This window comes from Balaenoptera acutorostrata, chromosome 18 (assembly GCF_949987535.1).
Source record: "Balaenoptera acutorostrata chromosome 18, mBalAcu1.1, whole genome shotgun sequence".
NCBI lineage: Eukaryota > Metazoa > Chordata > Mammalia > Artiodactyla > Balaenopteridae > Balaenoptera > Balaenoptera acutorostrata.
Genome location: NC_080081.1, coordinates 12,918,408 through 12,943,648, shown reverse-complemented (window position 1 = coordinate 12,943,648; position 25,241 = coordinate 12,918,408). Strand labels below are relative to the sequence as shown.

General features: G+C 39.5%; 1 protein-coding gene across 8 annotated transcripts in view; it reads left to right on the top strand.

Moving 5' to 3' along the window:
• Positions 1-20,231, top strand: part of MBNL2 (muscleblind like splicing regulator 2) — a 159,951-nt gene extending 139,720 nt beyond the window's left edge. For all 8 annotated transcript variants that reach the window (XM_057532668.1, XM_028162512.2, XM_057532671.1 and 5 more), the window contains one exon: positions 17,439-20,231. In XM_057532668.1, the coding sequence (XP_057388651.1) occupies positions 17,439-17,453 (15 nt within the window). In that variant the 3' untranslated portion in view covers positions 17,454-20,231. The remainder of the gene's footprint in view (positions 1-17,438) is intronic.
• The last annotated feature ends 5,010 nt before the right edge of the window (positions 20,232-25,241 follow it).

Sequence of the window (25,241 nt, the reverse complement as noted above, 5' to 3'; positions counted from 1 at the left end):
TCACCACTTGACCCATTTGGAGCCTGTGTTTTTTCACAAGAAAAATCTGGGTTCTGCAAAGCCCCAGCGTGGGAGGAGGAGACCCCCGTTAGCTCCCTCCCCTGAAATACACAGTAGAGCGACTGGCCTCCCTGTATGGATGATCAAACTGTGAACCGCTCCTTTCTCGCAGTTTGCTGGGTCCTGAGAACAGTCGACAGAAAGCAGCTGGGCCCCAAGTATGTCATGCTCTGAAAGGGCCTGGAGAGCAACTGTCCAAATCCAGGGCCTGTAAATAGCGCTCGGGCTGAGACATCCATCTCAGCGTTGTAATGCTGCTAACGTTGTTCGGCCTTCTCTAACTTTGTGCTGATATTCTAACTATAGAGGAAGGTTCCGTTTCAGTAATGGACCTGGTTGCCTCAAATGAGGCAGAATCGCCATATCAAATATTTTGTGGAGAGAGGGAGTGTGTGTGTGTGTATGTGTGTGTGTGTGTGTGTGTGTGTAGAGAAAGAGGGGTGGAGGGACAGAGGAGGAGAGAGAGGGAGATTCACTGGAGCCTGCTGTATATCTCTTCAAATAAAAAAATCAAAACAATAAAAATGGCGGCATTTGCGTTCAGTTAACACCATTGGTTAAAGCTGCTTGGCAATTTGAGTCTAAATTCCATGGTACCACGTGGCTGGGGCACTGGAATCCAGTCTTGCTAGTCTGGTGGAAAAAAAAAAAAGATGTTTAAGGTGGAGAGGAGAGGTGGGAGGGCTGCTCCGTATGTCTTAGGTGGAGCTGGATCTGCGAGAACCATATAGAGGCAGATGATTTTCTCTCTTCAAGAAAGCAGAAAATAAGAAGAAAAAAGGCCTCTTATTTTCCTGCCTCAGAAGCAGCTGCTTTGCAGAACTACCATGAGGTTTAATTAATATATGTATTTGCAGATTCTCCAAGGAAAGGCTAAGTTATGTAAGTGTTGTAATCTAGTACATTTTCATTTTTCATGAATAATTTACACCTCGTGGTGAGAAACTTGGGTAGAATTCTTTTGTATACAGCACCTAAAGACATAATATCAGTTCCAATTTTGTGCAGCTGAAGAGAAAATGTCAAGGGTCCTTCTGTGGAACTTGACTGCCTGGTGGATCGTCCTACTTATTTTCCTTCAAATCCCACCCTCTTTTGCATTTTGATGGAATTTGGGGGAATCTTTTTAGATTGAAAAGTTATATTCCCAGTAGTACTTTGGCTTTCGTTGACCGTAATAAAATCATGCTCATTTTTCTATTTGTAGGTTTTCTCTTTTGAGAGGAATAAATATACAGTTCATCCTATATGTGTGTTTATCTCCAGCTCTAGATTTGTAAGGAAAGAGAGACTAGGCACAGTGCAGGAATTTGGATCCATTGCCAAGGGTTGAGAGATGAATGGGGTCTCGTTTTTAGTAAAAGTTGCTATGAACAGAGAAAATTTTTGATTTATAGGCATCTATCTCCCCAAGTTTTGCCACTGCTGCCTGCCTTCCCACACTTCTACCTGCATGTTTGGGGAAGCTGCCAGCCTTGCTGTGTGGGTGGATGGAGAGGAGAGATCCTTGCCGTCTCCTGACACAAAGCTGGGCTGCCTGTCACTTCACTTAGTGGATATGACGCCATGATGAGTCAAAGACAGACTGGCATGAGGTCTGGCCTCTCAGCCTCTTCCAGCATTCTCCCTGGGCCACATCGCAGGAGTCAGTGGCTTCCAAGGTCAGACCTGTCTGAGTCTGCTGAACATTCTAGAGGCCACCAGTGTGGGGAGGTGCTAAGGGTACCCAGGGGTTTACTGCCTAGTCAAAGAGATGCGAAGCAATCAGACAGTGTCACAAAGTGAAATAGTCAAGGATTCAAACATTACTGCATGGGAAGTAAGCTCCACGGCAGAGCCTTACCCCTAAGTGGGAGGGGGGAGTAAATTAGGAGTTTGGGATTAACATATACACACTACTGTGCATAAAAGTGTGGAGGCAGGTCTTGAAGGATGTGTAGGAATTAGATAAGGAACAGGTGAGGTTGTTCCTGACCAGAGTGAAATGTAACAGGTAGAGCTGGGGGGTGGGGTAAGGGGCAAGGAGACTGGCATTATAAATGTACCAGCATCATGCTTTACATGTGTTCTCACATTTAACCCTATCAGATGGGCCCTATTCTCGCTCTTTAACATGTGAAGACATCAAGGCTCAGATGTGGCCGTGGCTCTAATCAGTAGAAGGGCCTGCATTTGACCTCAAGACTCTGACCCTGAGGTCAATGCTTCCCCCTTATCCCACCTTCTTCCCCAATAGCCTTCGCGGCTCAGATAGGAGTTTCAGAATCAGTTTCAGACCTTATCCCACAATAGATGCAGACGGAGCAGCTATTACTACATCAGATCTAAAGGGGGGGACAGTGTAGCTCACACGCACTAAAGGCCATACCGCAGTGAGTGAGGGAGTGAAGGGAAGACACACGTGGGCAGGCCTAGAAAATCTCCTTGAGCAGGTGAGGAGAGGTTAGGTTACTGAGGAGGTCAAAAGGCAGGCTGAGGGCGGGGCAGCAAAATGCGAAACGAGAGACTTGCAAACACTCACCTACTGGAAGTGAGTGGGTAGGTGTGAGCTGGGATAGGCTGAGCGCAGGTTAACTGGTGAGGAAGCTACTTTGTTGATGAAGTGATAAAATTGGGATAGAGAGAAAAGGGAAAATGTGGGGAGGGGAGGATGAATGCATTCGTCCCTCAGTATCTGTGGGGCATTGGTTCCAGGACCCCGAGTGATACCAAAATCCATGGATGTTCAAGTCCCTTATATAAAATGGCGCATTTGCATATAACCTACGCACATCCTCTCTTATACTTTAAATCATCTCTACATTACCTAAGACAATGTAAATGCTATGTAAATAGTTGCCAGCGCATGACAAATTCAAGCTGTATTTTTTGGAACTTTCTGGAATTTTTTTTTTCAAATATTTTCTATCCATGGTTGGTTGAATCCATGAATTCAGAACCTGAAGATATGAAGGAGGACAGACTGTAACTAAGACAATCAAGAAAATTCAGGGAGGCATTTTGATCCTTTACTCTCCCAGTGGCTCTTGCCAGTTTCTATAGTATCTGTGGATTCACCAGCTCTCTGCTCCTCGCCACATCAACCGTCTACAAGACATTTCTCCCAATGACTTACATAAAAAGAATGGCTCCTGTGGACACTTCTTCACTTTTATTTGTACTATAAAGGAGAAATTTGTTGACTGGTATTTTCTGACACTGGTTTATGAAAAACTACAGCTAGTCTAGCACTTAGACTCCGTCATGCCTCGGCATCACGTATAATATGCTGAAACTTTTGGTCTGTCTGTTTTAACTCTCGGTGATCAAATTATAGTATTATCGTCACTCTCCTTGCTCTGGAGTTTCCAAAGATCTCAGAGTTTATGTCGATGAGCTTCCTATGATCAAATACAGACACTTTTCAGTATTTACCACAATGCATTTCTGGAAGCAGCATCATTAAGCTGAATGTTGTAAAACGTCACCCATTTTCCCATAGTCACTGTTGCCTCAGGCACCGCAGGTCTGACCCAAGACCTGCATTAACTACATCAAAGTTATGAAAGGCGATAAGTCATAAGAGCAAACTGACCACAACCATGCCATACTTCTACAATAACAGAAAAGGGAAATGATGATGCAAGTTACATTATAAATTGGAACAAGACCCCAAATCGGTAAGGTGGCTTACCCAAGTCACATAAATAATAAGAGAACCAGGAATAGAACCCAATTGTCTGTGTCCTGCCTAGGGTAGTGTTTTCTCCCTTTCACCACACTGCCTTCCTGAGAAAGTGCTTTAAGTGATCATTAAAGGGACCCCAAAGTACTATAGAGCATACAGACAGCACAAAGATAACGCAAGCATCTCTCCGTTAGTAAGCTCTCACCAAGTGCCAGACATCATGCTAAGCTTTTATATGAATTATCTCATTAAAACCCAAAATGGCCCTGTAAGGAAATATTCTTCTCCCTAATATACAGATAAGGAAACTGCAGTTTTGAGAAGCTGAAAAACTTGTGCAAGGTCATCTATTAAGTGGCAAAACCAGATATACAACCTCCCCCAACCTCCTAACCTTCCATTTTATAATGAGGAAAAGGACCTACAATGGTTAAGTGACTCATTCTAGGTTACACAAGGGATTAGAAACTGATCTCCTAACACCATTTGTAGTCCTCTTTCCCTCCCTCAAACCACAATCCAGCATGAATATGCTAGCGATACATTGTTATGAACAGTCAATAGATTTTCTTCCTCCTTAAAATTTAGAAAGGTTTTGGAGGAATCAAAAAGATACCCAAGGATGTTAAACTCAATTCCTTCTTTTTCTCAAAATATTGTTCATAACTCTTCCGTTAGTCATTCTTTCAATTCTTGTCATTGTTATCCCGAGATATTTGAAAGGGCCAGAGAACCACTTTAGTTATGAAGATCCAGGAGAAAAGGAATTGCTTGAATCAATTCCTATTGTTCATCTTCTTTTCTTTGGTCTTCTCTGACCCCTGTAACATTAAGGATGGCCTTGAACAAGGAAAGAAGTTAAAAGAGGGAAATCTAAGGTGTGTGTGAAGAATGAGCAGAAAACCCCACTGTATTCCTTTGCCTTGGAAAACTGTGTTTAAGAATTGCTTTCTTTTTTTTTTTTTTTTAACATAAACTCATAACCTAAGTCCCCTCATTTTTCCTGCTGGTTATGTGAACCTATCTGAGAAGAGATGAAGGTTTGAAAAGTGAAGTATGGATGTTTATTAGACAAGACTGGGTGTGCAGAAGCGTCCACAAATAGTGGTTTGCTCTAAGCCCAGTGATCTAAGAATTATTAGTAAATGCTATACCTTGTCAAAATATTCATATTCATGTTTTGTGGCATAGCCTAGGAAATTAAAATAGGTGAACTATTACCATAGGATTACAGTAGCATCTGCTTACTACCACCAAGCACTTGTTAATTACATTACCTAAGGCTCACAACAACTTATGCATTAGGGACAACGTTTGATTCCCATTACAGAGAAAAGGAACACTAAGAATAAAAGATGTTGAATCACTTACCCATGGTAATACAGTTATTAGGTCTAGAAGCTGGGTTTGAACTGGATCTAAGTTTAAAGAGTGGGAGATGCTGCCTCCCATGGGATGTAACTTTTTTTTTAACTTGATTTTTAATTTATTATTTTATTTAATTAATTAATTTATCTATTTGGCCACACCCCGTGGCATGCGGAACTTCCCGGACCAGGGATTGAACTCATGCCCCCTGCAGTGGAAGCGTGGAGTATTAACCACTGGACCACCAGGGATGTAACTTTCCATTGCAGTAGACTTTGATCACTGTGTGGTACTGGATGTTGATGCTTTTATAATAAAAGATTTTAGTTTGAAAAATGATTGATATGAATGACAGTCAAGACTTTCATGAACAATAAAGAAGTTCAGCCTATATTTATTTAGTTTTCAGTGACAGGTCAAGATATACATACACAGAAAGGGAAGTGCATTTGACATTTTAGAAAATCCTAATCTCATCAAAATCAAATTTATTATCATCACATATGGAGTGTCATACAGATCACATAATATTTAAATGCACAAAATTATTATTTGAATGCCTATTTAAGTAGAAGCTGAACCAAATTTTATTTAGGATTATGAATTTTAAAATAAATAGACCAAGGGAAGGGAACCAACATTTATCAAAAAACACTACTACATATCAGACATTTTATATACATTATTTAATTTAATATTCAGTAGAACTCTGTGAAGTGTCTCATCCATTTTCCAGAGGAGAGCAAATTGTAAAGAATAATGTGCTTCAGATTCAAGCAGGTTGGAAGTGGCTGGACAGTTTTAGAACTCAGGTTCACTGATCTCCAAATCCTGTTCTCTTGTGTCTCCACCGTATTTGAATTAGATTGGAGCTTATGGTCAATGTAGGACTGGGGTGAAGTTCTTTATATGGTTCCCTTAAAAACTGCTAACTACTGAGTTTAACTATTGGTTTACAAAGTTTTAACCATTTAAGAAGAAAGTTCCAGTAGAAGCAAACCTTTTTAAAATCCAAGTTCGATATCAGAAATGTCTGAAAACATGGTTAGTTGATGAGACCAACAAGGAAATTCAAATTTCAGTCCAGTAAACAAGAGCTAGAAAGTAGATGAATGAGGGCACCATTTCACCCTTCCAAGGGTGGTAAACTGGCAAGAAACTTCTGTAAATAAAGAGTCTACCAGGAGGAGTCCTTTCATCCAGGACTTTTTTTTTTTTCTTCTAAACAATAATTTTAAAAGAGAGATACTGTTTTTCTCCACTGTTTTCACAGAACCTTACCTTCACATAAATCTCAGGTTAAACGAACATCACTACTTGATTCGTTCTACTTGAGAAGGAATGTTTGGGGCAGCCTGGAGGAGGCAACTGTGAAAGGAGTGACTAGAGGTTAATTCAGTTGTAGGTAAAACCGTAGAGCTCAATTCCGAAGTATCCCAAGGAATCGATGATGATTCAGGTACGCAAACAGAAAAATTCCATTTTGAAGCCCAAAATGGGGAGGATAAAAAGAAGGACGGGAGGGAAAGAAGGAAGGAGGGGTTAAGTATTGGCAAGAAAGGAGAACAGGGAGTTATTGTTTAATGGGCACAGAATTTCAGTTTGGAATGATGAAAAGTTCTGGAGATGGATGGTGGTGACAGTTGCATAATAGTGTGAGCGTACTTAATGCCACTGAACGATACACTTAAAAATGGTTAAAATGGCCAATTTTGTGCTCTGCCTATTTTACCACAATATTTTAATTGGGTGAAGGATCTGAATAGACATTTCTCCAAAGAAGAAAGTATTAGGATTGGAAAGAAAGAGGCCTAATTATACGTAGGTTTTTGTTTTTTTTAATCCATAGTATAAAATTATTCTTTTCACATTAAAAATTCTTTATTGTTGCTGTGTTTTCCTTTAAGAGTTCTGTTTTCATGAAACAGGTAACTGAGTGCAAATGCAAATTCTTCCTCAGTGAACCATGCAGGCTAGAAGCTGGGTCTATTCTGAGGCCATAACAAAAGCCCACTGTTAACCCAGTGCAATGCATCTTCATACTTTTTCTCAACAAATGTTTACAAAGAGCCCACTATGTGTCATGTGAAATTCAAAATTCTGGGAATACAGCAATGAACAAAACAGTCCCTGTTCTTGTGGCTCTTACACTGTCAAGGGGACAGGCAATAAACCAACATGTAAGTAATTACAGTCAAAGTAATTATTATATAATAAGGATCATCTCAAAAAGTAGAGAAGCTGAAAGAATGGGCCTAACCACTGAGCTTTGAGGGAGGACAGTTAGTAATAGAGAAATAAGAGAGAATGTAGGAGCTTGCTTTCTTCCTTTGGTTTCTATTTTGCCATCTATTATACCAGGATATTTAGGGCATTTTCTGAGGAGTTATCAGGGAGGACAGATGGCAACCTGGTTAACTACCCACCACACTGCAGAGGTGCCAATGTGGTACGAGCAGAGGGAGAAACTAAGGCCCAGAAGGGTCACAAAGCTGGTTGGTGGCACAAACAAGCCTCCCGAAATTCCACTCCAGGACTCTCTTTGATTTTTCCTTTGCACCATTATTTTACACACATTGAGTGGTTTTGTTCATCTTTCTCTCGCTCTCTGACACACATACACAAACACCCAGGCAAAGAACTAGAAAGGAAGAAAACAAAACAAAACTACTTTTGCTGGAAATTTTTTAAATGGCAGTGTCATCCTATCAATTTGAGAAATGTGTAAGATGACTACAATACACAAAGACACACTTCATGTCCTGCGCATGACATTAACTTACCCTTCTTTTTACTGAATCCCAGCATTTGGTTACTTTTCTGCCTTTGGTGTCTTAAAAGCCAGTTCTTAGCGGACTGAATTATACATTCTGCTCCACTGTTAAAATGAATTCTACAGCCAAAATGTGCCCAGGATTCTAAGTCTAACATAATGGTGGTGGATACAAAAGCAGGGCACTGGGCAGGACTGGGGACTTAATGTTAAATCCAGCAGGATCTTGCTTCTGTGATTTTTCTTGGCCTGATTCTTCAATTTATTACTGGGAGCAAAACCCCATATTGAAAAGAACAGGTTTAAAGGAATGCTTTTGAAATTTCTTTTCAGTCGCTGCATAAACTGGTTTTTAAAGATATAAAAAATGTTTTCTTAGATTCTCCCTTCACGTCCAGAGGTCACCTTCCCTGAATTAGCCTCAGATGTGGGCAGCCTGTCTAATCCCAGACAGCCTTGCTTGCTCCGTATCTCACTGCACATATTCTAAACATAATATTTTTAGAAAAATATCTTATTACCTTTTCCATAATATTTTACAATATTTTTAAATAGTATGGCCCAATTATTATATATTATTTCTTGATATAGTAGAGGAATTTAGCCTTCCTTAATATACATACAGTCCCTAATTTTAAAAATGTTTGTTCAAAATTCCCTCTGCCACTTGGTTTGGAACTCAAGTAATTTTCCTATGGAGACAGTGGTTGATTTAATGGTTAGGTCTCCAGGCTGGCTTATAGTGGTTTATTTAACTGGTGACATTGTTCAAGGATAATATTGTGCTCACAGCATGAAAGAGGCTAAATACCATGTTCATGGATGTTTCTACATCTTTAGGATTCAAGAAGGATGCCAAAAGCATATGCTTAACCCAAAGCCCCAGACAGCGTGTGATAGGAAAGTCCTTCACCTTCTCCACCAGCTGAGGGTAGAGGAACCACAGTCTATGGTTCATTGTGTGATTGGAATGTTTGTTGGGGAAGGTGTGTGGAGTAGGAATGGGATGTACGGCGTGGAGCCAAGAATGCCAGAGGATGAATAGGAAGATAAAAGCTGGAACCTGGTCCTGGGTGGCCACCAGATGCATTCACACCACCCTCTTTCTCATTTGCCTTGGATGCTATAATTGACTTGCCAATTTCTTTTTTCCTGGCTGTCGTGTGGCCCTTCCAATCTAGCATTTTGTTTTACTTCGACCTGCTCTGGCACCTGCAGAGCAAACATGGTCTCATAGCCCTTCTCTTCCTGAATGAGCACAAAACACTCCCGAATGCGATTTTCTTTTCAACACTGCTATAGCAACAGGGGGAAGCATGAGGAATAAAACATCTCCTCTCAAATGCCTTTCCTTTCTTCCTCATAAATATTATTTTGGAGAAAAAGTCACCCATGAATGATGTATGGATTTTTAGATGATCTGAGGTGTAGATTCCCATCTCACCATGAAAGCAACAGAAGTAAGCCTCAGAATTCCCTCAGGGGAATGGGGATTGATTGCAGCTAGGTCTGGGGTGGAGATGGGAATCATGATCAAAGCATCACTGCAATACTCACAAGAGCCTGGATTTTTCCAGGTGACTTGGACTCATGCAAGGAGTGGAATCTTACTCAAATCAAGAAGTTCCATATATGTATTTTATCCAGATAATATAAATTGCCAGTGTGGACCCTCGTCAGTAATTTTCAATGAGGCCAGTGTTATTGCCTTTTATACAAAAAGTCAGTTAGTAGTATTTTAAATGATAATTCTTAGAAAGTATATCTGAAAAATCTTTTTGTTCAAATATTGTAGAGTGGAAAATATTAGACAGTCGTGAGTCATCAGCAAAGTGATATGTCATTGAAAATAGAAGAATTAGAGTTCTAAGTGTAAACTTTATATTAATGACAGAAGGCAAGACAATAATCTGGACTGAAGTACTCTTTAAGTTCTGCTAAATATTGTAGGCCTTCCCACCAACCTCAGGTTACTCTTCCCAAGAGTGAAACTGGTTGTCACACTTGAGAATTTTCTCCCACAACCCACTATATGCCTTTTCTGTATAAATAAAACTCCACTTGGAAAACAAGTCAAATACGGCAGAAGACCCTGCCCTGCCCTGGAACAATATACCACTCAAATATTTCAAAGTGTCTTTTCATGCACCTCTAATTATCTTTGAACTTTTTATACAATTAAAATTTACAAATACTGGGACTTCCTTGGCGGTCCCCCCTGGCTAAGACTTCGCCTTGCAATGCAGGGGGTGCGGGTTCAATCCCTGGTCGGGGAGCTAAGATCCCACAGGCCTCATGGCCAAAAAACCAAAAACATAAAACAGAAGCAATACTGTAACAAATTCAATAAAGACTTTTAAAAAGGTCCACATCAAAAAAAAATTTTCAAAAACAAAATGTACAAATAGTCATGAAATAAGTCAAAGTTCTTGAAAGTGTTCATTGATCAACACATATCATGAGAATTACTCTGATAACCTATGTCCACCAAGAAACCAAAGGCATTTGCTTTCGATGTTAATAATTCATAGTACGCTAATCTATAGTAATCCACCCTAGAATTAAGTACAGAATTCTCTGGCAGCCAAAGATGTACAAATGGCTGTCTGCTTTTGTAGAGTTTGCTTCAACCAAAATACAAGTTTCACCTCCCAGACAAAACCAGGGAATTTCAGACAGTAGAGGCTTCCATGGAGAAGACGTGTGGAGTGCTAGGGAGAAGATGCAGAGAATATTAAATAACGCAGGGCCTGGAGGACGGAGGAACGCCAGTGGAAAGTAGCGAAGAGCAACATGAGTGACAGAGCAAGAAGAATGCCGTGAATAAAGACAAAGATACTGGGATGGTGAGCAACAGTCAGGCCTCCTTAGCTTGGCCATATTTTTAGGAAATTCCATCCAGTTGTCTATTCTTAGATTAATAATAAGTTTTGTTTAAGGAGACAGTGAAACATCCCTTTCTTTAATTACCTTCTGAGGAAACAGGACCCTGTAACCATGGGAAGAGATTTCTAAGAAATATTCTAAGTCTAGAAGTTTTCTTCAGGTGGCATTTTTGCTTATCTGCCATGTTTCCATCCTCTGAGTGATTCTGCCCCCAGCCTGGAATATTTTTCCTTTTACCCAGCCTGGAATATTTTTCCTTTTATCTATATAGAATATGGGGTGAGGGGATGGGGATGAATGTTTCTTTTTCTTGGATATTCCTGAAGCCTTAGCTGTTCTGAAAGGGTAAGAGATGTAAACTCTCCAAGGGGTTCTTTTCCTGCCTCCATTGCAACCTCTTGCTTGTAAGAGGTCTGTTGGTCTTCTGTAGATGCCAACATTGCGGCATTATGCCTCGGTAAGTTCTTACTTATTCAGCCATCCATGCAACCAGTAATTAAGAAGTGCCTCCTATATAGCCAGCCCCATCCTTTTTACTAGGGATCTAAAGAAGAATGAGACAGTGCCCCTGTCCTTAAGAAATTCGGTTGTGCTGTGGACCCAGATAATGCAACAGCCCTGCTTGGAAATGTCTGCTTGAGCTCTTACGCTAGTGGTATGCAGATCCACAGAGATTCCTTCAGATTTCAGCAAGGCCACACAGATATTTGATAAGGTATATTATATCTACCTCTCCAAACTCAACGTTACAAAAACAGTTAGTATTGAATGTTTAAAACATTCATTAGCCCTCTTTTCTAACTGTTTCTCATGGTTTGGATCCCTAGAAACAGTTGGTCTTTTCACTGAAATGTTTTTTTCTATCATTTAAGCCAAGCAATAAGAGTTCTTACTGAATTTACTACTGAAGTAACATTTTAAAGGATAACTCATCTGACATCTCTGAATGTCTGCAATGAACACATTTACATAAGAAGTGCGAACATGTCTAGAAGTCATCTAGAAGCTCACAATTTCCAAAATTATTTATATGTACATTTCCTGGAGATCAGCCACAAGGTAGAAAACTCAGAAAGTATTAATACTTGATACCTGTGAAGCACTGAGGAAATTATATGTTGATTTGTCTTCTTTGAACCCTCTTGCATGAGTGCTAGTTAGTTCCGCTGTTGAGTTCGTGGTATTCATGCTTTCAAGTTCAGTGTTTCAGCCTCTGCACAGACTATTTTGCTTTCAACCGAGTGCATTTCTCACTCTGGTCAGCTCTTTTTCAAGTGCACACCAAAGGTAAGGGCACATGGATGGTTCATTCTGAATCCATCATCATCTTGGAAAAGACAAGGCAACATGTATATTTCATATCTGGTGAATCAGTCAAGGGAGGGTCAGTAATTTCTTCTTAGGTAGAAGGTACCGGTGGGTCAAGTACCCTGTTCCTTTGGGTGAAAGCCAAATGTCTGAAAGTTGCAGGATGAACTCCCCATTAGACCTGCTCTCTTGATCCCGCCCACCATCACCAGCACTGCCTCCCTGGATGATGCCTTCAGCCTTGGCTACTGCCCGGCTCAGGAAGCTAGCAATCCAGGCTTAGTGGATATCTCCTTCAAGAAAGTAAGGCTCAAGGAGAACACAAATTGGCAGCTCATAGCTGAATTCAGCCCAAAGATATATCTGACCCATACAGAGTTGTTTTCCATAATGTTAATCAGCAGCTGAATTTCCAGCTTCTTTTGGCAAATGGAAAGGTCAGGCACTATAGAGCCCAGGCTTCTGCAGGTGACAGGTGGCTAGAGCTGAGTAGCTACTGCTCCATTCCTTCTAGGCACGGGCCCTTCCATCTGCCACACTTGCAGGCTGATCCACACACTTACGCACATTTCCTGCCTGGCCCCAGTAGGCTTAGTATTCAGGCAGTGCCTAACCCAGTCCTCTTTGCGATGAGCTTGACTGCCATTGCACTGTGAGTCAACGGTAGGCATGTCACTGGGGAGGCAGGGGTTATTAAATGGTTGCTCATAACACATTTGGTGGGGAAACAACCCATTTGATGTTCTTTGGGGCCATTCATATTTTGTCTTCAGTAAATAAAAATGAGACTCATTGTGTCCTGGGCTCATATGGGAATAATTTACGGATGTGGATTAAGCAGAATCTTTACATTCTTAAATCCAACCACCTGAAGGAGATGTTCATTGCTTGGTAGACTCTGTTGCAGCCAACTGATATTTTTGCCTGCAGACACCCTTGTTAAAACTAGAGAGTCCACTGAAGATTTATGAATGCAGTCATTTTTTGAAATCAAGTGTGTCTTTGTCTTAAAAACAGAATTACCGATTTGGTGGGCATCAGTTATTCTCATTTTTGTGTGTTCTCCTTTTAGTGGAAAAAGAAATTGAAAATAATGCTTTCAGTTCAAGATTTTGATTTACCATAAAAGGTTAGCTAGAATCTTATTTTAATAAGTTAATCCCCATCTTCATCATGATTCTGTTATAGAAAATAATACTTATTTGAGGGACTAGTCTATCAGAGAGATGAACAGAAATACAACGTGTTCAATATATTCGATTTCTTTCCTATGATACAGCTTGCCAGGGCTCCTTAGAAGCTGAAGCGGTGGAACTCTGACTGGGTAGGGCCTTCTGCTGTCATAAGCAGACATGCTTGCTGCATCCGCCTAGAGGAGGCCTAGGGTAGGATGTGGTTGACCACCCAGGCAGGGATGACCTAGCGGGGGGCTTAGCAGCCCGCAGGTCCATCAGCAATTGCTATGCGTCTGGTTCTTGCACACAGTCATTGCTGCCTCTCATCCAGGGCTCCAGGCTCTGTTTGCTCTGGGCCCTACCCCATGGCCTCGCCTTTCCCTGATTCCCAAGCTCCCAGGGGGGTTCTGAGCACTGGCCTCCACTGGCACCATGAGAGGCACAGACCTGCTGTTTGGAATCACTGTCTCCTGGTCCCATTGCAGACGGTCACTACACCCTGGAGGGGATTCCCACGCCAGGGAGCAGACTGAGCTAACATCTCTAAGCTCATGCTGGTTTGCACAAGTACTTGGTATATTGTGCAAGCCAGCTGACACTGTTCATGCTGCCTTTTCCATGTCTGTGAAATATGACCGGCAGTACTGACATAGCTCTTAAGGCTCTGACAAAAATTTCTCAGTACCTCCTGGAAAATCAGGGGAGTATCTATTAAAATTAAAACAGAGACAATAACGATGCTTCAGGGAGGGGACTTTTAGGGGACCTAGTGTCGTAGCTATTTCTCTGACCTCTACACATGCTGGCAGTCCCCAGGGGAGTTTTCGATTGACCTTTCTCAAAAAGCATGGGCTGCGGTGCCTGGAGGTTGAAGAAGGAATTTTGGATATTAGCCTCAGTTTTTTTTTTTTTTTTTTTTTTTTTAATTTTTTATTTATTTATTTATTTATTTATTTATTTATTTTTTGACTGTGCTGGGTCTTTGGTTCGTGCGAGGGCTTTCTCCAGTTGCGGCAAGTGGGGGCCACTCTTCATCGCGGTGCGGGGACCGCTCTTCATCGCGGTGCGCGGGCCTTTCACTATCGCGGCCCCTCCCGTCGCGGGGCACAGGCTCCAGAAGCGCAGGCTCAGCAGCCGTGGCTCACGGGCCCAGCCGCTCCGCGGCATGTGGGATCCTCCCAGACCAGGGCTCGAACCCGTGTCTCCTGCATTAGCAGGCAGATTCTCAACCACTGCGCCACCAGGGAAGCCCCTAGCCTCAGTTTTGATGAGTGCAGGGCAGGAAGGATGCCACTGACAGCCAGTCTATAGAGGTCACTTTGGTGAACTGTGGTTTAATTAACCATTTTTTAAAAATAGACCAGCTCAGGATTAGGACTTGTCAATATCAGACTTGGAGCCCATGTTCTGGGACCACATATAAGCCTGTTCTTTTAGGAATATATGTTTTGTATCTATATTGAAATATTCAGGTACCTCCAGAAGCTTTTGATCCTCCTGGCCATTGAAATTACAATGGAGGCTGAAGAAGTTTTCGTATATAGAACATATTTTATATGTTCATATTGAATTGGTGTGGAAGAGAATCTCCAAAGAGAGGCAACAGGGAAACATAAAATTACCTATTCATCTTATTTTAAATTATGGTTTTTTGATGTGAATTAAAACTATAATCTGACTAAAGAAAAGCCATATTAAAAGCTAGACAGAAGAGCCCTCTTTCCCTCAAAACAGCTTTTCCACACCCTTCCCGCTTGACACACGCCCACTTGGCCCTCCTCTTCCCTCCAGAGGTTCCTTCCTGCTGGAAACTGTCCTCCCCTCCCCGTGGGCCCTAAGACCTGTAATATCATGTGCCTTCTAACATCAGAAGCAGCGATCAAAGGGGCAGGAGTTCAATAAGAGGCTCTCAGTTGGTAACTGGTCCTCATCTGGATTCCTGATCTGTCTGTATTTCCAAAATGTATTTCACCCCAGAGTACACTTAATTCAGACTGTACCAACAAGCTATATTTCTCAGGAAAAAATTTAATAATCAAACGGTATTTTTGAGAAAAATGCTACCACCAAAAAACACCCATAGCTTTCCTACCATCTAAGATCAAATCTCTTAAACCTCTTGAAGCTCACAGCTGGCGGGGGTGTAATTCATCTTTTAATATCACACATACAGTCCTCAAGATAGCCCAACACATAGACCAGGGTATGGCCAGCGTTTTCTGGCCTAGATGCCAGGAAGCAGTGTGGCTGAGAGTTCAGTAGTACCAGAGGTCATTTTTATTTACGTCTGTATCCATACAATGGATTGTGTGTAGGCTGAGGGGAAAAGAGGGGAAAAGCAGTCTGGGTGAGCCCAGTTAATGCTTTTAGTTAACTTCAAGGCTGATTTACAGTTCAATTACATCTGGGTGGTCGGACACGTCTGTTTGTCAAATTCAAGTCCAAAGCATTGTAACTAATTTCTATAATACAGATTTGCCCATTGCTGGGCTCTCTGTAGGATACTTTTTCTTTCCAGGTGGCTGGGAATTTTCATCCTATATGGCATTTTCATTTCAGTTAATAAGCAAGAATGTGAATATGTTCTAAAACATATATTATTATATATCAATTTAAGAAATTGCAAGTTTGTTTTCCATAAATATTTTAGAGAGACTTCTGCTGAAGTGAAAAGAAAGAAAAAAGAAATACAGGATCTGATGTCCTAGGGCACATTCTTATTTGGAAAACTTACAGACAAGATTGAAGCTAAGGGATGAAATAGAATAATTCCTATTTAATAATCAAATATCTAAAAATGAAGCTATAATATAGCCATCTGAAGAATTTAATGTTAGCTATTTGCAATGACTGTTCAAAGATAGTATGATAATATTTACATATAAACCATTATATCTCATTATTTTTATTTGTATATCAGTACATGAGATATTTTTTCCCAATTAATTTTAAATTCCTAGAACTTTTTGAAAAACAAAAAAATGATCTGATCTTATCCAAAGTTTTGAGTTTCCATTTAGTACAAATATTTAACATACATGAATTCTTCCTCTATTTTTATCAATTCCATACATATCTGTATATTCCAATAAAATAAAGGATACTCATATTTATTTCACGGGAGAAATTAAGTATATGTACTAAAACTGTTTTATATTAACTGCAGAAATACCCACTTAATGTAAAAAATATCCACATGTATAAATTCTAACATAATGGGATAAGAAATCATACTTGTAGAAATGAGGCTTTTATTGGGAATTGGATCCCAGTGTGTAGGAATATTGGCTGACCTTGACCATAAAGAATATTTACTGGTTATTTTGTAAACAAAGACTCTTGGCTATTTAATAAATAAACATTTTGTTTATTAACTGCACAAAGTTTGGTCAAAGCATTGCACAAAGAATAAATATTTTTGTTAGAATGTGTCAGAAGCTTGGCTTGTAAGCTGGACATTTAGTTGACTGGGTCACACAGGGCAAACTCCCTGTCCTTTGCAAAGTTATGGAGTTGGAAATGAACTTATATCAAACTTGTATTTGATAGTTTAGTTTTATCTGTGCTTTTGGAATTATTAAGACTGTTTTAACAGCTTTATTAGAACGTTATTTCTTTTTTCTTTAATATGGGACATTTAAATGGTTCCTGAATTTGAAACTAATTGTTATTGTATCTTGGGAACAAAATTACTTTTGATGGGAACATATCTTTGAATTATAAATGCAAGTTAATAGATAAGTATTACTTAATTTGTTACACATTTTTAAATATCTGTATTTAATCTTTACAAAGAACCTTTCACGTGCAAACTAATTCTTTGATTAGACTTCCTTATCACATTAGCAAATATTAATTGAATGAGAATTGAACATATAATAAAGAGATATGAAGCCAAAACTAAAAAAAGAGATTAAGGTCTGAACACACTGCATGCCCATATATATGCAGTCACAGTTTTACAGAAAATACTGTGCATTTGAATCATCATTCTTTACAGTGGCCACATAGCAGAAGTGCTTCAGTGTAAACATTTTCAGCACGAAGGGTGGGGATTGTGCAAAATTATAATTGCATCAAAACTATGAGAAATTGCAGAAAATTCCTATTTTTAAATGTCTATCTTCAAAGAGTAAAACTTAAACTAGCTATCTTCCCTCAAGAAGGATGTCTAAATCACACTTGTCTTTTTCTTTAACAGATAATTCTGAAATAATCAGCAGAAACGGAATGGAATGCCAAGAATCTGCATTGAGAATAACTAAACATTGTTACTGTACATACTATCCTGTTTCCTCCTCAATAGAATTGCCACAAACTGCATGCTAAATAAAGATTTAGTTCTTCTGGACAGACCACAACTCTAAGAAGCTAGTGCTGCTATATCATATATGAGTATTAAATATGGTATGCTTAGTATATTCCAACCTAAGATAGTTAACTACCTGAGACCAGCTGTGATGTTTAAAGACATAAAGGATAAAGTTTACTTTTAAAGGGTTTCTAAACATAGTTTCTGTCCTAGGAATATTGTCTTATCTCCATAACTATAGCTGATGCAGAAAGTCCAACCAATTTACTCATTTTGACTCAGAATATTTCGAAGTTAGCAATAAACAATTAGCATTAGTTTAAAAAAAAAAAAACCTATTCCAAGGGCAGGTTCGATTCTAACTTCAATTACTGTCATTTCATTTACCTACTGGATCAAAGCTATGTTTCACTTCTTGACAACACGAATGCTGCAGCAAAGATGAGAAGTGAAGTAAAACCGTTACCTGTCCTGCAGGTCTAAAATTTGAATGGAAATTCAAGCACAAGTACTGGGGACACATCAAAGTGTGGTATTTGGTTTGCCTGGAGATGCCGCATTGAATCATGTGATTCTAGAATAACATTAACTAGATTGAAAAAGAAACTTTGCACGGTATGAGCTTCATACCCCACCAAACAAAGTCTTGAAGGTATTATTTTACAAGTATATTTTTAAAATTGTTTTATAAGAGAGACTTTGTAGAAGTGCCTAGATTTTGCCAGACTTCATCCAGCTTGACAAGAATGAGAGGCCCATGCCAACAGTCTAATCAAAAGGATTAGTCTTTCAAACTCACCATCCGGTTGCCTGTTACAGAATAACTCTTCTGAACTAAAAACCTAGACAAACAAGGAAGCTGTAGGTGAGGAGATCTGTATAATATTCTAATTTAAGTAAGTTTGAGTTTAGTCACTGAAAATTTGACTGTGACTTTAATCTAAATTACTATGTAAACAAAAAGTAGATAGTTTCACTTTTTAAAAAATTCATTACTGTTTTGCATTTCAAAAGTTGGATTAAAAGGTTGTAACTGACTACAGCATGGAAAAAAATAGTTCTTTTAATTCTTTCACCTTAAAGCATATTTTATGTCTCAAAAGTATAAAAAACTTTAATACAAGTACATACATATTATATATACACATACATATATATATACTATATATGGATGAAACATATTTTAATGTTGTTTACTTTTTTAAATACTTGGTTGATCTTCAAGGTAATAGCGATACAATTAAATTTTGTTCAGAAAGTTTGTTTTAAAGTTTATTTTAAGCACTATCGTACCAAATATTTCATATTTCACATTTTATATGTTGCACATAGCCTATACAGTACCTACATAGTTTTTAAATTATTGTTTAAAAAACGAAACAGCTGTTATGAATTACTATTATGTGTAATTGTTTAAAACATCCATTTTCTTTGTGAACGTATTAGTGATTGAAGTATTTTGACTTTTGAGATTGAATGTAAAATATTTTAAATTTTGGCATCACTGCCTGTTCTGAAAACTAGATGCACCAACCATATCATTTTTGTTTGAGAAAAAAGAAATCTGCCATTTTAATTAATGTTGGTCAAAGTCTAATGACTATTTATCTTATATCGTAGATTTGATAACCCTATCCAAAAAAAAATCACATTCTAAGTGTAATCTTACATAGTGCTTGTATTGTTGCATTTGTTTTAATTTGTGGGAAAGTATTGTATCTAACTTGTATTTCTTTGGTAGTTTCATCTTTATGTATTATTGATATTTGTAATTTTCTCAGCTATAACAATGTAGTTATGCTACAACTTGCCTAAAACATTCAAACTTATTTTCTTTTTTCCTTTTTTCTTTGTTAATTCACTTAAACTCATTGAAAACATAGTATACATAACTAAAAGGTAAATTATGGGAATCACTGAAATATTTTTGTAGACTAATTATTGTAACATTGTCTTTTTTTTTCTTTTGTTTCATGATTTTGATTTTTAAAGTTTTTAGCACACAACTATTTTCAGCCCTTTAATAATGGAGCATCAGAAACATCACCTGTACCCCCCAAGCGAATATAGAAGACTGTATTTTTACTATGATATCCATTTTCCAGAATTGTGATTGTAATATGCAAGGAGTCATAAATATGCCATTTACAATAAGGAGGAGGCAAGGCAAATGCATAGATGTACAAATATATGTACAACAGATTTTGCTTTTTATTTATTTATAATGTAATTTTATAGAATAATTCTGGGATTTGAGAGGATCTAAAACTATTTTTCTGTATAAATATTATTTGCCAAAAGTTTGTTTATATTCAGAAGTCTGACTATGATGAATAAATCTTAAATGCTTTGTTTAATTACAGAACAAAATCACCAATATCCAAGACATCATGATAGCAATTCAACAAATACTGTAGTTAAGAGATGAACTCGCCACTTGTATGGGAACTACATTTCACTCTTGGTTTTCAGGATATAACAGCACTTCACCTAAATATTCTTTGAGCCATATCACTGGTAACATTTCTACTAAATCTTTCTGTAACACTTAAAGAATTCCCTCATTCATTACCTTACAGTGTAAACAGGAGTCTAATTTGTATCAATTCTATGTTTTGGTTGTAATATTCAGTTCACTCACCCAATGTACAACCAATGAAATAAAAGAAGCATTTAAAAGGATTTCTGGTCATCCTCCTTTTTTTGTTGTTGAGACAGATTGATAATTAGCCAAACCAAATGGTTTTTACATTCATACAGATAACATTTCGTAGCTTCAAAGAAGAGCAGGCTTTGGATTTTTGGGCTTTTCAACAGTAAGAAAAACAATTTACAAGGATCATTTTGGAACTACTTCTATTATTCTTTGAAATTAGAAATAAAAATAAATCCCACCACTCAGCCCTCATCTTCAGAATTCTGCCTGAATATGAAGAGATGTGAAGAGATCAGTAACCAAATGGGGAACAAAACGTCCATTAATTAACAGACAAGAAAATGCCCATTAATCCATAAGACAGGCTTTCAGGTAAGAGCCTGATTGAGCAACGTGTCTTAGACCTTAGGCTGCAGATAGAGGCAGAATGATGAAACCTGTTCTACGTGGACATCCTGGCTGGGTGGACCGAGGAGAGCACGAGAGCTGAGCATCACACCTGAGGGCAGGTGCTCAACAAAGTGAGGCCTCCTGAGAGGTGTGGGGCACCTTCTCAGTCTTCTCCTTCCTCTGTCCTTTGGGGTCCATGATATTTCTCAGGGAAGGTGGGAACAGTCCTTGTCATGCAGAGGTTGGCGGAAGTCACCTCCTCTATGGGCCAAGGCAGGAACAGGGAGAGGAGAAGATTTTCTCCATGGCAGGTTTAAAGCTTCAGGCCTTCTGAGTGGTTATGAGACCCCTTATAAGGGTACACAACACAAACATTCAACAGACCAGGCATATACAAATAAAGGCACTTGTATTTTTAAACACTGCCATCAGGAATTCCAAGGGTAAAAATACTTTCACACCTTTGTGGATGTTTGAAAAATTGGCTATATTTTTGGGTGAGCAATTTCTTTTATTGTAAAAGCAGAAGAAAAGTTGCTATTCCATCAGTCACTCCTGACAAGAAAACATTCTCTGTTAAGTGAGTTCAAGGTGTCAAGTTTCGGGAACAAGCTGTTATTTTAAGTGAAAAATCTAAGACAAACTGTACTCAAAAATTTTCACACTTGGTTTATGAAGTGTAATTTTCATCAGTAGACTGACTTTTTATGGTACTTACTACATCAAAATCAAAAGAGAAATTTAAACCTTAGAGGATAAAACTAATTTATCTCTTCAGCACAGAAAATATTTAAATATAAAATATCAATTATTCTATAATTATCTGCCAATAGGAAGGTGTTATTTTAATTTGGGACAGCCCAAACTAAAAATAATGTTTCAGACTCAGAAATATACTCTGTTTATTATTAACCACAGTTCTTCCTTTCTCTGATAACTTTGCTCTTGGGTCTTTTCAGGACTTGGGCTTATATAAACAAAGGGAGAAGTTTATTTATCAATCCTCCTGTGTAAACTAAAATGATCTAAATTAGGGGAATCTAACTTTTCTTTCGCTAGAGAAAGTTTCTTTCAAACGAAAGGGTCACCCCACAAAAGTACAAAAGCAAAACAATAGCAAAGTGCTCTCCTTGCTGGGGCTCTCCATTCCTCTACTAAGCGCTGCAATGCACACAAAGGTGGAAACCCATTCACTTAAGTATAAAACCTGTGGCTTTACAGAGGGAGAAGAGTATACTCAAAGTAGCATGACAGGGACTTCCCTGGCGGTCCAGTGCTTAAGACTTCGCCTTCCAATGCAGGGGGTGTGGGTTTGATCCCTGGTCGGTGAGCTAAGATCCCACAGGCCTCAAGGCCAAAAAACCAAAACATAAAACAGAAGCAATATTGTAACAAATTCAATAAAGACTTTAAAAATGGTCCACATCAAAAAAATCTTAAAAAAAAAAGGTAGCGTGGCAGCTTAGGAAACCTGGCTCATAAGTTCTAAATACGTCTGAGGAACCTGATGGCCTGTATATATGGAGGTAACAAACATACCACAGAATAAATATATATGCAACACTGTCCCACACACGTTTATACGGAGAGCAATCTAAACACATTATCGTCCATAAACACAAAGCTGAGGATCTCTCAGTTCTGCAAAAAGGAATGATCAGCGTCTGCATTCCCAATAGTCCAGGGGTTAAGAGCAAATTTTACAGTCTTACGGCCCAAGTTTGACTCTCAACTCTGCTTTTTACAGCTTCTGAGCTTCAGTGTTTTTCACCGGTAAGCTGGGTCTAACAGGATCTCTCTCACCTAGACATTATGATGATTCAATGAAAGAATGTGCACTGACCACGGAGAACAGAGTCTGACACATAGCAAACTCTCAGTGAATATTAGTAACTCTTCTTTTTTTTTTTTTTAAACTGTACCCCCCACCCTTCCAGAGGGTAGTGAGAAGTTTTTGTTTGTTTGTTTGTTTTAATTTTTATTTATTTATTTATGGCTGTGTTGGGTCTTCGTTTCTGTACGAGGGCCTTCTCCAGTTGCGGCAAGCGGGGGCTACTCTTCATCGCGGTGCACAGGCCTCTGTCGCGGCCTCTCTTGTTGCGGAGCACAGGCTCCAGACGCGCAGGCTCCGTAGTTGTGGCTCACGGGCCTAGTTGCTCCGCGGCATGTGGGATCCTCCCAGACCAGGGCTCGAACCTGTGTCCCCTGCATTGGCAGGCAGACTCTCAACCACTGCGCCACCAGGGAAGCCCAGTAACTCTTCTTAAAATAATATTAAAGTACGCTCCTGGGTTTCCCTATCAGTATTTATTTCCTCATTCTATCCAAAAATCTCTTGGCAACTAAGAGGCACCTCTTCTATGTCCTCGATGACAGTGTCAAAAGCTGACAGGCAAATTATAGGGGGTTTATAATAACAAATAATGAGCAGCATTATCTCTGGGGAAGCCGACAATTACTTCAATTCACTGAGCCCCGACTAAGCACTGCTAAGCTGTTCAAGGAACACGAACATGGGCAAAGTCCAGTTCCTACCCTCAAGAAGCTTTCTGTGGGGCAGAAGAGGAAAAATAAACCTGTGAAAAAATGGAGAAAGGATAAAGAGTACTATAGTTTCCCAAGGCTGCTGGAACCAAGCCCCGCACAGAGGGTAGCTTACAGCAACAGAAATGAATTCTCTCCAGTTCTGTAGACTAACATCTGAAATCATGGAGTTGGCAGGGCCGAGATCCCTTTGCGGCTATGGAGAGAATCCTCCCCTGCCTCTTCCTAGCTTCCGGTGCGGGCTGTCAATCCTTGGCGTTCCTTAGCTCACAGCTGCGTCCCTTCACTCTCTGTCTCCATCGTCACAGGGCCTCGCCCCATGTGTCTGTCTTCACATTTTCTTCTTATAAGGCCACCAGTCATCTTGGATTAGGACCCACCCTAATGACCTCATCTTAACTTGATGACATCTGCAAAGACCCTATTTCCAAATAAGGTCACGTTCACAGGGACCAGGGGTTGGGATGTCAACATGTCCTTTTGAGGGACACAGTTTGACCTGTCACAACAATGACAACTTAAATAAAGACAGGTTTCTATAGATATCAAAATATCAATGAAAGGGTTTCTGTTGTCTTTTCAATAAGAAGATCCCACCTACATGATATATGATGACGCGAGTCATGACCCCTTAGGTCTCTTCCATTTGCTTTGTTTTGGTTTTGTCTGTAGAATGAACCAGTTGGACTATAAGATCTCTAACTTCTATTCTAGATGCAACATTCTGTGATTTAATCAGCAGCTTAGCCCGCTCTTCACTGGTCTCAATATTTATTTAACTTGGTAATTTTTTTTTTTTTTTTTTTTTGGCTGCGTTGGGTCTTCGTTGCTGCGTGCGGGCTTTCTCTAGTTGCGGCGAGCGGGGGCTACTCTTTGTTGCGGTGTGTGGGCTTCTCATTGCGGTGGCTTCTCTTGTTGTGGAGCACGGGCTCTAGGCACATAGGCTTCAGTAGTTGTGGCACGCAGGCTCAGTAGTTGTGGCTCGCGGGCTCTAGAGCGCAGGCTCAGTAGTTGTGGCGCGCGGGCTTAGTTGCTCCGCGGCACATGGGATCTTCCCGGACCTGGGCTTGAACCCATGTCCCCTGCGTTGGCAGGCGGATTCTTAACCACTGCGCCACCAGGGAAGTCCATTACTTGGTAATTTTGATTTGCAAATATATTTCATTGTTTATAAGTTTTTATTGATTGGATTAATTTTACTTAATCCATACTGCAGAGAAAGGCTTTTCCTTTCTTTCTATATGCATGAGAAAATTCGGTAATCATTCATAGGAAGTCTTAGCCAAGCTTGGCTAAGAAGACCAAGTGTTCTAACTACATCAAGAATAATCATATCAAATATTTCTGTGCCCTTATACTGTGATAGCCTCTTAGTCTGGATCATGTCATTTAATCTTTACAATAACCCTCTCTGGTTGATTCTATTATTAGCACACCCATTAATAGATAAGAACACTGAGGACTGGAAAGATTAGCTAACTTAACCAAAGTCACAAAGTTTGTAGAAAAATGGGCGTTGAAACCCAGGCCGCCTGACTCTGGATCCACAGTGCTTTACTGCCTCACTACGCCAGATGTGGTCCTTGAACTTCCACAGGAGCACCTGGGGATTTGTTGGAAATGCAGAATCCCAGGCCCCACCCCAGACCAACTGAAGGAGACCCTGCATTCTAACCAGACGCTCAGGTGATTCATACACACATTAGAGTGTGAGAAGTGACACGGTGCTAACCAGTGCCACCCCCTTAAAGGTTCTGTTGACTCTAGAAAACAATGAAGGAAAACCACTGCCAACACTTGACCATTTTGATGGCCGTCTTCAATATCCAAACTCCAAAGAATTGTGACTGTTTGGATACAAACTGGAGTCTCTCTGATTTTATTCCTGTCCTTTCTCGATCCATTCTCCATATGGCAGCCAGTACATTCATAAAATAAAAATCAGATCACAGCATCGTCCCAATCAAAGGTGGATCCACTCCAGGTTTTGTGGGGTCTGAAGGTTATAAAACTTGGGGAAGGGGGGTCTTAAAGAAAAAGAATCCAAAAAATGAATATAGAATTAAATATGAGAATAAATACATAGAAAAAGAAGATGAAAA